Source organism: Rattus rattus, chromosome 14, assembly GCF_011064425.1.
Source record: "Rattus rattus isolate New Zealand chromosome 14, Rrattus_CSIRO_v1, whole genome shotgun sequence".
Taxonomy (NCBI): Eukaryota; Metazoa; Chordata; class Mammalia; order Rodentia; family Muridae; genus Rattus; species Rattus rattus.
Genome location: NC_046167.1, coordinates 8,788,432 through 8,801,891, shown reverse-complemented (window position 1 = coordinate 8,801,891; position 13,460 = coordinate 8,788,432). Strand labels below are relative to the sequence as shown.

The following is a 13,460-nucleotide window of genomic DNA, read 5'->3' as shown; positions in this document are numbered from 1 at the left end:
AATAGCTATCCTGGAACTCAGAGGGGGGCCACCCATGAGGCTGAGACAGGAAAAAACAAAAAGAAGCAAACAAACAAATAAAGCATGCTCTTCAAAGCCTTTTCCTGCTTGAACACACTAGATTCCTTAGGTTGTCAGCCTAAACAATCAGAGGAAGCCCAGATGACACTTGCCTTTAAGTACAGGGCACAGGATGTTTGAAATGAGGGAGTGAATTCTTCATCCTGCTTCAGTTGCTGTGATCCCTAAACTCTTTGCTGTATATCAAAGCGGGGGGAATTCTAGAAGTCTGTGATTACTTGGGAACTTAAATTTGGCGATAATATTAAACATTTCTTTTTAGGAGAAGAGAAATGGCTTTTGTGTCGTGAGCATGTTACATAATATGCATAATGAACATGTTTGTCTCTTTCTTCGACAACGTCTGAATCTATTAAACGACACATTCACAATCTACCTGGGCTTCACTGGTTACTGTTAAGTCAGGATGGATGGAGGCAACTTGGAAATAGAAGGAAGCAGACACGCATCTCCAGAAGCAGAACTGTTCCTTTAGTCAGAACAACAGAAGAGCTGCCCTCTCTCTGAGGTTGTAAGGTCCGCCTGTGCACGTGTGCCACAGGGAGTTTGGGGTTTCAGAGGATAGAAAAGTGGGCACTTTGGGGATAGACAATTTCATCAGCAGGCCATTTTCCCTGTGGTCTCAGAGTGGTAGATAACAGCAGGTTCGCTGTGTGAAATTCCTTACCGGAAGCCTCCACAGGAGTTATAGGTCAAGCCAAATTTCCCATCCAGAGCATCTCAGTTCACCTGTCGCTTTTAGGTCATTGACCCTTAAGTCAAGAGTTCCTTAAAGGAACACAACCAAGAAGATGGATGTATGTATATCAGTTTGTATGACAATTTATTAGGTGAGCTTTAAAAAAGGAACAATGGCCAAACTGCTCCTGAGATGCCAAGAGCCCCCATGTTGGCCCTAGGGGCTGGGTGCTTTGACAGTTAGAACAGTTCCGAAATAGCTGTCTGTCACTGGGCTGGGGGATGGTGATAACCAGCAGTCATTCGACCTGCAAGATGGGGTTCATCAATAGCCCTAGGCTGGCGCGAGGAGCTCAAAGGTTCTTGGAGAAGCACTGGCCGCTTCTCCTCAATGGAAGCTTGGAAATACTGATTCTGTTATCAGCAAGAAAACAGCATCAGCCACTGCAATGGGATAATGATCTCTGCAGCAAGACAGAAGGGCAAGCAAGCCAAAGGCAAGATGAAGTTCCTTCTGAAACACCCTCATCAACACAGGATGCTGCCAGAAGGAGCTGCCCATAATCAGGGTGGGCTTCCCACCTCAGTTATGGCAAACAGCACAGTTTTTCACAGGTGACTCCCCTGCTCAGGTCATTCTGATTTGTGGCAGGTTGCCATCAAAACCCACCATGAAAGCTGCAGAGGACGAATCCCAAAAGAACCAGTAGCAGGGCAGACGAGCGGCAAACAAGTCAGCCGTGTCAGCAGTGGCAGTTGAGCCAAGCAGAGGTCCCTGGGCAGTTTCCTGCCTGTCCATTTGTCATTAGCTGGGTGGTCAGATGACAGCGAGGCCATTGCCAATGTGGCCTAAGTACCCTCTTCTTTGTGGAGTCAAGGTAAAGATGCTGTAGCCTTCCTCAGTCTGCAATGATTGGTAAGTTCTCGGGCCTGGTTCCTCCAGCACGGCTTGATATGCCCACATGCTCATACTATCCCTAGTTTGAAAACTTTATAGGGGGCACCATTTTTGCTTTTAGAAGTCATTTATTGCCCCGTGTCTTCCAGGCGATGTTGGACAGATGGTTGTGTTTACTTGCACAGTGAAGTTCAGCGTCCACCTGCTTCTGGCTTTACGTTGAAAATGAAACTAAATGCCGTGCACCTCGAAAAATCCCTTTTACAAAATAACCTGATGTCCATACTAAACTTACCGAAGTGGGAGGTAGGTCCTACAAACAGGTGTCCTGGGGGAATAATGTGTCTGTATTCTAGATATGCTTCCGAGCTTGGAGGCTGTTTATAATTCATTGTTGGAGAGTGTCAACAATGACGTTATGTGGTGTTTACATATATTTCATGTGATGTCGTATGTACGTACACACATGTATGTGAGATGTGTGTGTATCAGTCCTGAATTTTTTCTGTGAAGTAAGCACACATAGTTTATAGATTTCATGATCGTATCTCTTTGACAAACCTGTCTCAAACAATCATGGGTTCACACCAGAGAATCTTAGTAAGAATTCCAGGAAGACGGCATATGATAACCATAGAAATGAAAGAAACTTCTGGATTGCCCTAGTAAAACTGACATTCTTTAACAAAAATTGTTGACCAGTTGCTAGGGCTATCTTCTGAGATAGCACATTCAGTGTACAGAAAAGACATCTATTGATCCTAGTCAAATAATTTTTTAAAAAACTTTCCTATATTTATTCCATGCGTCTGTATGGCATGGGATAGGCGGACTTACGTGTGGTGCCTGTGGATGGTACTAGAGTTGCAGTTACAAATGGTCGCAACCTGAGGGCTGGGAACGCAACTCATCCTCTGCAAGAATAGTGTAGGCTCTTAACCGCTGAGCCATCTCTCCTGCCCCTCAAGCGATGGTTTTAATTTTAAAAGTTTATCTGTCGAACTGACCATCTACACTTGTTCTATTCATTTAACTTGTCCTTGAACGGCTCCTTGCTGCTTCAGAAAGGAAACTTATTCTCAAAGGAAAATGAGTTACTGACGTTAAGGGCATGAAAATACAATGCGCTTGGTTCTGTTGACACTTTCCAACAATGAATTATAAACAGCCTCCAAGCAGCAGAAGTGTATCTAGAATACAGATACATTATTCCCCCAGGACACTTGTTTGTAGGACCTACCTCTCACTTTGGTAAGTTTATGTCCATTTGCCAGTTTGAAAGAATTACTTCATTTGTTTGAAGATTATGAATTTTAATATTAGATTATTAAAATTAGAAATAGTAGAAGTAGGGGATTTTATTTTCTCTCTCTCTTTTTTTTTTTATGTTGCCAGCCTGGTACCCCTGACCTTGGCAAGGAAGGCAGCCCCTGTGTGTATCTATTACCTCTGCATACAAATCATTTTTCGAACATCTCCTTTGGGAAACTGACACACATACAAAGAATGAATGGGGTTCATTGTTTCTCTGCAATGAAGTACTGGCAGGTCAGCATAAAGCCATTCTTCTCTTATAGGACTCTGAGTTCCCGTTGCCAAGAATGCGCCCTGTACATAAGAGACACTTAGCAAGCAAATTCAGAGGAAATAACTTAATAACTCTCCCGATCCTGCCAAGCGTTAAAAGCTCAGTTACGGAGAAGAGGATCCACACATTGTACTTATTCTGTCGTGTTCAGACCCAAAGCTGAGGATCCGTGAGAGCACAGATGTGCTTATCCCCTGCTGGTGGTCGCGACGATTAGCAAGTTTTTCCAAATGTTAGTTTGGAACTTCATAAGTCACTTTTTTGGGGGGATGTAAACACCTTTTGATCTAAGAATTTGTCAAAGGAAATGTGATTTTTTAAAAATAGGGTTTTGAAAAATTTTGTACATGAGGACTTCATCTAAATCACTGCCATCCCTGGCTCTCCTCCTAATTCTTTCCTTACCCCAACTCATGACCTGTTTTTAAATTACCGTCACACACACACACACACACACACACACACACACACACACACACAAACATATGTGCATGCACACACATGCACACACATACACATGCAATGATTTGTACACATACCAGTACACACATAATAAGCTCAGGGCTTTCTTGTTTAGGTGAGTGTGTGTGTGTGTGTGTGTGTGTGTGTGTGTGTGTGCGCACGCGTGTGCGCGCATGCACGCTCTTTTTATTAAAGTACATGTTGTAGGTCATCACCAAAAGAGATCGCAGCCTTTTTTTGTAAGAATTTAGATGTCATTCCTTTTGGCTTAGTCTCTAATTCTATGCAGTAGCATCTCAGAGACATGTAAAGCAGGTTTCATGGTCCCTTGTAAAGTTTTACTAATTCTTACTTTAAAATAAGACTTAGTTTTATTTACTGCCCATTTGTCACAAGGCATTTGCATTTTATATTCTATTCTCAGGTTGTTGGTTTTTTTTTTTTTTTACATTTCCATTCTTGTATGTGGGGAAGGGGTTGCATGCATGTGCAGGTGCTCATGGACGTCAAAAGAGGGGTCAGATTTTTTGAGGCTATAATTACAGATAGTTGTGAGCTACCTGCTATGAATACTCAGGTTCTCTGTAAGAACAGCGAGTTAAGCGCTGAAGTCTCTCTTCAATCCCCCAGTTAAACTTTTCATAGCATATACATCTGAATCTCCCCTGTAACGTTTACCTACAAAAGTGAATGATTTATATTAGAGTAACCCAGTCTTAATTAGGGCTTCCATTGCTATGAAAAGAAACCATTACCAACGCAGCTTTTAGAAGGAAAAACACTTAAGTGGGGCTACCTTACAGATTCAGAAGTTTAGTCCATTACCATTAAGGTGGAAAACACGGCAGCCTCCAGGCAGGGGTGGCACTGGAGGAACCAAGAGTTCTACATCTTGATCTGAAGGCAGTCAAGCGAAGGCTGACTGTTTCTCAGGCAGCCAGAAGGAGAATCTCAAAGCCCACTCCTATGATGGCACACTTCCTCCAAAAAAGCTACACCTACTCCAACAAGGCCATACCTCTTAACAGTGCCACTCCCTGGGCCAAGCTTATTCAAACCACCACAAATCCCTCAAACCCCTAAAAAGGAAACTCAGTATCTCACCAACATCTTAGAGAGTAAATTCACATTTGTAAAATAAATGAACAAAAAGCAATAGGGTTATATTCAATGTCCAGTTTTTAACCTGTATCCTTTTAAGTAGTTGGTATGTTGCTGGGTGTCCTTTTTACTGGGCTATCCATACTTAGCATGGCTTATTTTGCCATTGAGATGACTTCTCAGTTCCCTAAAAAGTAGAAGCAGAAGCAAAGGGTTTATGTAGGGTTGTAAAACAGGCAGAAGTCCAAAGCAAGAGGTGGGGGGAGGGGAGGAAAGCCAATGTGACGGACATCCTTGACTGCTTCTCAGTGTGACTGATTGCTTACTCCTTCAGACTGTCCTCTGCGGCACTACACAGACCATGTCTCAGACAGTCAGATGGATGATGCTACCTATCACTGTTGATCATACTTGTTCTGAGGTCTGCCCCCTGGACATCATGTCTGTGCTTCCCTGCACTCAAACAAGATGGAGGGGATCCACAACCATTCAAGCGGCTCATGCAGGGGGATGGCCAAGAAGGTGCTTGGCACAGAGGCAGATGGGACCAAAAAAGTCTGTAGTGTTATTTAAGAGGTGCGTATAGCAAAATTAGATTTTTTAATATTAAAATATTTTGTTCCCCCAAAATTAAATATAATATATAGTTTAAATAAGCTATATCCCTTGAGATGATGATGCATCACTTTGAGAGCAATAGACCAACGAAAAACAAAACATTACTATGGAGGAGAAACTCCTCCTGTGTTGTTGGGCAAGAGAGTTCAAGGAATATGGGCTACTGCCACTGCCCTTGGTTGCCTCCCAGAATTGGGGAGTAAGGTCCTTTTGCTGAAACACCATGCACTTCAAACCTAGAACTTTGACATATGAAGCTGGAACTGACTTGAAAACCTCATACTATCAGAAGGTGCTACTCAGGCTGTCTAAAAAGAAAGGCGATCAGTAGTGTAGTCTTACTCAAGTCTATGAATCACCACAACTGGACCAGCAGGATATCCACAGTGGTAGAACCATGGCCCTTTCTTCGTGGAGGTAATCAACAATTGTCTGAGACTTAAAGACCCACTCAGTAGGAGGGAAGTCATGCTTGATACGATAAACTTACCTAATCATCTCCTGGTGACTGGAAAGTCATAAAACCTTGAGGAGAATCTACCTCTTCCAATATAATGTCTGTTTACTAAACCAATATGACGTCTTTTTTCTAAATACCTACCCTGATATCCACAGATTAGTACGTTCTCACTCATCAAAGAAGCTCCTTTTTTTTTTTTCAGCAGAAGGAAACCATAACAGAGATACACATGTAATGAAAACGCAGATAACCAGTGACTGTGGGCTACCCAACCCCAACTGATAGATCTACAAGGCAAGCTCTAAACTCAGGGCTTAGCAAGAATCATGCAAGAGGGAGTAGAAAGACTGTGAAGTTAGATGCCCAGGACACCCACTAATAAATAGATTGTGTTTCCTAGACATACTAGGTGAAAGCCATCCATCAAGTCTCAACAGTATGATTGCCTGAACAGGACAAATGTCAGAAATGGCAATATCAGGTGACTTACCAATTCCGACATCAAATTCCACACAATTCCACTCCTAGAGGAAGAGCAGCAGGAGGTTCATGACTTCTGAGAGAGGGAGAATGAGTTGCATCCAGGGAGAAACTTCCACATAGCTTGTCCCATTCCAAGTGGCCAGCCCTAGATACATACATGTCTAAACCAAGCTAAATAGAGTCAGGAAGCTGTGTGTGTGTGTGTGTGTGTGTGTGTGTGTGTGTGTGTGTGTGTGTGTGTGTGTGTTTAATGCTGAGACCTGGACATGATTTACCGAGCATAGTCATTTCTCTTGTTAGCTATTCCAATTAAGCTTATTTTTATCTCTTGTATTCTTAAAACACTTGGCAAAAAGAAATCTGTTTCCAGTTGAGTCATATTTTTTACCATCACAGATCTGCTCCGTGTAAATTGAAGGTGAAACCAGAGGGATATTTGCTTATTTCTTACTTGTACTTTGTTCAATATCTTTGATTTGGTTTTGATTTTTTTGGAGGAAATCCAAAACACTGTAGCTCAGGGTATCCCTGAACACTTGGTCCTCCTGTCTTGATGTTCTGAGTGCCACCATTCACAACTGCCGATTTTTAACATTGTACCTTCTGAAGGCTGTGGTGAATTTGTACTATCCAAGACTAGAATAAAGATGTCTTCCGTGGTTATTTGGGACATATTCGACCCTTAAAGACATTATAATATTTTTTAAAACTTACGTGTCATGTATATGTGTTGCCTGCATGCATATCTATATATGGTGTGTATTTCTGGTGCCTATGGAAACCAGAAAAAAGGCATAAGTGGTTGTAAGCTGCCATGTGAGTGCTGTAAATCAGACCTGGATCCTATGGAAGGGCAGCCAGTGCTCTTAACCAATGGACTATCTCTCTTGCTTCATGCTATAAGTGTTTGTTTGTTTGATTGACTGATTGATTGATTCATAGCTCAATTGTACACATCTAAGTGATAACTTGGTCACACTAAGCTCCCTTCAATTCTTAACACCGCTTGTTCATTCATTGCTGTTTACTTCTTTGGACCCCATCCCACATTCTCTATCGGAGGGTCTGCCAGCCACAGTGCCTTGCCTTAGAAAGGCTCACAACAGGGAAGTCAGGCTATCAAAAAAGCTCTCTCTGTTTCTAGAGAGTAGGCCAATGGAACAAGCTCACATGTTTGGAACTGACTACTTATAATTTTCTGTGATAATTTATTCTTTGCAAAATGTTTGGTTCAGTCATGGAGATGGTCTTAGTTCTTTTGGTTCAAGAAAAATGAAACATTCAGAGTGAAATAGGAAAAGAAAACAACCCCAAAATGTGCACACCTTTTAACCTCTAGTGCTTATTGAACTCAGCCAAGACCACAGCTGCTGAGCAGAGGATAAAATGATGGCTACTAATTACCACAACACATAATGTGGCTGCCTGTGCTTGTAAGAGAGGACTCTGAATAGGCCTTTCTTGAATTTGTTTAGAAGGCTTCTTTGGAAATTCTTTGTAGTGTGTAATTTTCTAACTAAGCATAGAATAGACATTTTATAATGGTCTAAATGCCAGGCAGTCGTTTAAAGACACCCTGCTATTAATTCCACTTAAATCCTCCCCTCCCATTCTTGTGAGAGAGATAAATACAGATGGAAACCTGATGGCCAAGGTAAGAATAGGCAGTGCCACAGGCCTGAGTTTGCTGGCCACTCTCTTGACTGAGGCCCCTCAGGGAGAAATGCTGATGGGGGTCTCAGGAGATAGCCCCACATAATCCCACATTTTCTCTTTTATTTGTGTTTGAGATTGACATATGATAGAGGCAGTATTGGGAGAAAGGAGCTAAGAAATAGGATACGCAAGTGGGGGAAGTATAAGCGAAGAATATAATAAAGCTGTTTATTTGAGATTTGGAAGGCACAAGTACACAGAAGACACAGGCAGCTACAGAGAGAGCTTGAGGTGTTTGTGTTCGAATCTTTCTGCATTGGAGTCCGGACCGCTCTGTTGCTTAGTTTATGTCTTCTGTCTGGGGTCAACAGGTGTCTCCCTCTGGGGTCTTAGCATGTAGAAGCAAGCCCTGGGTCCCAAACTTCACTGTCACAGACGTTTCTGGTCTTCACCTTCTTGGCCTATTAGAAGATTTGACACACCTGTCATAAACTCTGCTGTAGAACACAAACTCTAGAGAGCAGGTGCTCTTTAGAGATACTGTACATTGATACACCCTTGCTGTTCAAATAATCTTCTCTAATCTATGATAACGGCTGGACTGATGGAAGATTCACGGGTCATTGAGAATTCAGACAAGGCTTTCTTATCATGTTTTATTTTGGCTGTCCAGCCTTCCCCATGCTTACTCTGTTTACTTTTTCTCTGCCTTTAGAAACTTCCTGAAATTACACTACTTAAGGAATCATCTCTGTCAGAATATTGCATCAGATAAAATCAACAACTTGAATTCTTAAAATCCATTCATGTATTTGTTGTGTGTGTTTGGCCTGGACTGTGTGTGTACCTGGTGTCAACAGAGGTCAGAAGAAGGCATTTCATCCTCTTGGATCTGGAATCACAGATGGTTGTGAGTCACGGTATGGGTGCTGGGCAGCAACCCTGGGCAATTTGTAAAAGCAACAAGTGCTCTTAACCACTGACCCATGACTCTCCATCCCCTTAACTTCTCCTTTTCTTCATCCCACCTAATGGGAATTAGGTTATAGTTTTCTTTAAATGTATTAAAAGAGAGCAAGTTGGGAGTGGTTCATATTTAAAGCAACCCCTTCACAGCCATTAAAACAGAAAGTATAAATTTTATCTTACAGTATTTGGTATTTTCTAAATAAAATGCAAGCTTTGCTATTTAACATAAGGTATCTTTGTAAGAGTAACTAAAGAAGTCTATACTTGAGCATCTAAATAAGCATACTAATCATGGTTAGAGACTTTTTGTCTTCAGGGAATTCCCTTCGGCTATTGAATAGTATTGTGCAACTGCATGCTTTAGTAGAATTAAAGTAAACAGGGGGGTACTCATTGAAATTATTATTTTAAATATGAACTCATTAAGTCATCTATGGGGAAGAAAGCCGGAGCTAGTATCGTGAGTCTCTGATGGTCTGTCCATTCTACTTTGTGAACAAAAGTGCTTGTAACGTATTAGCTTCTACTTGTGATAACTGCTGATAGTGAAGCCTAGTGCCTACAGGAGGGTGTGAGGACATGAGATGGCTCCTTCTCATCTCTGGCAGGCCTCCACAGGAGCTCCTGTAGAGCTAGTAGAATATCCCTTAGAGATAAAAATTCTGGTGGCCACACAGCTATCCAAGACCATCCCCTGTGGCCTGCTAGATTAACTTTCTCTGTACACATGTGTCAATGGCTGACCCTAGACAGATTATATAACTAAGGTGAGGGATAGAGGGCTGGAGTCAGCAGAAACATCTTAAGGTGGACAGTTGGGGCAGTGTTAGGAGACAGTTCTGGGATCCTTTTGGGTCTCTATGCCAAGCGTTATATTGGAGGAACATAGGGTGGTAGTGACACCCAGTGGCTTGGATCTTCAGTAGCATGTCCAGGTGACTGTATGGCTCACCTGGAAAGGAGGAGTATTCATCTCCAGAAGAAGTCCATGATGAAAAGTACAAACTGATGAAAACTCTGTACGGAAATAGAATTGAGGCATACAGATGAAATGTGTAGATCTAAGGGACTCTGTGGAGCACAGTGAGCCAGGGCATCCCGGGCTGCCACAGCAGAGGTACACAGAGAATCAGTCTTCAAACAAACAAACAAAATCAACTCACAAAGTAAAGCTATAACTTTCAGGCTAATAAAAATCCTTAAAATTTATTATCACAAGGAATTTTCCTTGTTTGCTTGCTTTCTTTCTTTTCTTTCTTTCATTCTTTCTTTCTCTTTCCTTCCTTCCTTCCTTCCTCCTTCCTTCCTTCCTTCCTTCCTTCCTTCCTTTCCTCTCCTTCCTCTCCTCTCTCTCTCTCTCTCTCTCTCTCTCTCTCTCTCTCATTTCCCAGAATGGAAGTAGCTATGTCCTTCCTGCTGGTGTCCCTAAGTAGCTATGGAACCTATAGAAACTATGAAGCCTCAAGTACTTTAGCCGCTCAACTCCCACTGCATAAAACCCTGCCATGAAAAAGGAGAAAAAAAGAGATACGAAAGAAAGATATAGCTAAGGAAATGAAACTCGTTGCTAACCATTGCTACTGATCGACTAGATTCCAAGGCGACTCAAGCACAACAGTATGAAAGTGTGTGACTTTTCTAATGAACACCAGTCGTTTTCCCTTGTGACCCTGCTCAGTTACTGGGAGAAACAAGGTAGACTCGTGGCTTTTTCTGGGCGTTGTAGGAGTACAAGGCATTTTTAAAAAATATGTGTGAGTACACTGTCGTTCTCTTTAGACACAAAAGAAGAGGGCATCCTATTACAAATGGTTGTGAGCCACCATGTGATTGCTGGGAGTTGAACTCAGAACCTTTGGAAGAGCAGCCAGTGCTCTTAACCAGTGAGCCATCACTGTAGCTCCACAGGTCAATTTTTTAACATTGTGTATATAATTTTCAGGTCTTCACCATTCCACACAGACAAGTAGCCTGAGATGGCCATGAACAGAGCACTTCAAATTTCCTGGGCTTTGTTTTGCTTTGTGGGGAGATGGTTGGGCGTGTCCACTGACTCCACTGTGTACAAGCTGGGACAAGCTTTGCTGTGGCACGTTTTGTTTCTATGAAGTGGGTCTTGCTCTCTAGCCTCGGTTGACTTCAAGCATACTCTCAGTCTGCCTAAGCTCTCCGAGTGCTGGGGTTACCCACGTGAACCACCATGCCAGATTGCTCCGAAAGCTTTTGGAACCTACTTCTTCATTTGGGAAGAACAGCTGTTAGCCATTTAGTGGCATGCCACAGTCTATGCACAGTTCCCAGCGTGCCGCTTGTCAGCGGGCAGACATTCCCAAACTCTTGCTTTCAAAATTTTATAACTGGCCATGCACGAGAGCCACCTGGAAGAAAAAAAAAATGGAGGATTTTAACAGTTGTAACTGATTCTCGTCCCCTTAAGTATTGGAAATAGGCCAAAGACATTGTAACTAAGAACTATGTTCTTAAAGCACTTTTACTCCATGGCCTGCAGAGTGAGGTGCTACTGTCTTGTGAAGGGGTGTTTATTGATTCGGTGATCTGTCTGAGTTTACTCCATGAGGTAATCTGTAGTAAGCTTTTAATTCTACATGCCTTAAAGGAGGCGATGAAGCACAGCCATGTTCATAGTCAACTTTACATGATGTAGCATGTGCCCACGTGGTATCTCGGCACAGGGTCATAAAAAGCAAAACTGGGCTGAATCATGCACTCCTACCTCAGATACCTCACAGAAGGAAAACAAGTTGGAAAAGGATTCAGAAATAACATGCTGGAGCCATGAGACTGGCCTGAGAACACAGTCCTTAAAGCATTAACAGAGTTCTGTGACACTGGAATGATCACATTGGTTCCCAGCCAATCTGGTATCCTAATACCTAATGACCCTGAATCTAAACACGGATATAAATATAAGGCTATGATACCCATCCCTCCCTGCAGAGGCATGAACAGGCAGAGCTGTGGACTAGCCCCACATCTTTACAGTTTAACTTCCCTGTCACCTTATCTTCAACCCTGATGTAGCTTTTCTGATAAACCCGGGAAGCCTGTCAGTCTGAGGGTAGGAAAGGGGCAGCTTGACCTCAGTCTCAGAGCTCATCCTGATTTTCAGTCTACAGGGCTGAGCCAGCTTTGCTCCCCTCAAGGTCTGGAGTATCTCTTGGGTCCCACTGTGTCCCAGATTTTTGTACTAGTCTTTAACCACTCTCTGCTGCTTTGCCTTCCCATGAGCCCTCTAGAAGGCCAGAGTGTCTTCGCTTCTGTTTGCTCTTGCAGAAACGGAGAGGAAACAAGAAGGGAAAATAGCCACTGGTCTCAGAATATACTTGCCACAAAAACCAGCCTCCTTAATCTACCCATCTCCTGAGTGTGCATGTATTGCCAATAGAGAACAGACACTTATCTGAGGATTTTCAGAAGCACCAAGAAGTGAAGAATGACTAAATGAATGTTATCTTTAGTGGCTGGGTGAACTCAAGGAGGAAAAATGGTTGGATAAAAAGGTCAATGCTTCCGCAACTCCCTGCAGCCATGAATAACAGCTGCTAAGGCTGAAGCATATATTCTCTAGTTATTTTTCCGTCTCAAACATTGCACCACTGGGAAATACATCACTATTGCTTAATGGAAATGGATATTCAGGATGTTTCTATGGTTCTGCTTTCTCCCACCCAAACCAGAGAATCGGGCCTTGTATATGTGTCCTGTTTTGCGGTTGTTGGCTGCTGTAATTTTGTAAATGGATATTTCACTCGTGTATTTTGCTTTTCTTCCCTCTGTGCTTTCAAAGAGAATAGCTTTTTCCTTCTAGTTTAGAAGTGGGTGGGTGTGGCTGAGAGCTATCCCGTTCATTGAGAATACTAACAAGCTGCTGTGTTACGAAGAACCAACGGGAAGTAGTAGTTTTTCCAACGGAGCTAGAGGATATCTTCGTCCTTAAGGGAGAAAGCCACTGCCATTCCTTTTCTTACACTTTCCTCCCATCTCTTTTCAGACAAAACCTGTTGCATTTGCAGTTCGGACCAATGTCAGGTACAGCGCAGCCCAGGAGGATGATGTCCCGGTGCCCGGCATGGCCATCTCATTCGAGGCAAAAGATTTTCTGCATGTTAAGGAAGTAAGGAACATGTGTTTCTTTCCGTGTGATTTCTCGCCTTCAGCTCCCCCTTACTCAGTGCTGTGAATGGTCTTAGGTCTAGCTGCCGTTGTATAACACAGCTAAATCAGTAGCACAGAGCCTTTTCCGATATAAATAAACTTTTAATGTGGAAAGGAGTCAGAGGCTCCTAGCAGGATCGCCAAGGCCCCTTTGGGCTTTGTGCCCCAGAAATTAGGAACTATTTTGCCAAGTGATCCATTTTTATGTGTGCCCTGCCTTTTATGTCTTGATGATTTACCTTGATTGACTATATGTGATTTTTTTCCTGATGTCTGATGTCGGAGTCATG

General features: G+C 42.7%; 1 protein-coding gene across 11 annotated transcripts in view; it reads left to right on the top strand.

Annotated features, from left to right (window-relative positions):
- Window positions 1-13,460, top strand: part of Cacnb2 (calcium voltage-gated channel auxiliary subunit beta 2) — a 341,467-nt gene that overhangs the window by 297,423 nt on the left and 30,584 nt on the right. For all 11 annotated transcript variants that reach the window (XM_032884175.1, XM_032884174.1, XM_032884171.1 and 8 more), the window contains one exon: window positions 13,007-13,129. In XM_032884175.1, coding sequence (XP_032740066.1) covers window positions 13,007-13,129 — 123 coding nt within the window. The remainder of the gene's footprint in view (window positions 1-13,006; window positions 13,130-13,460) is intronic.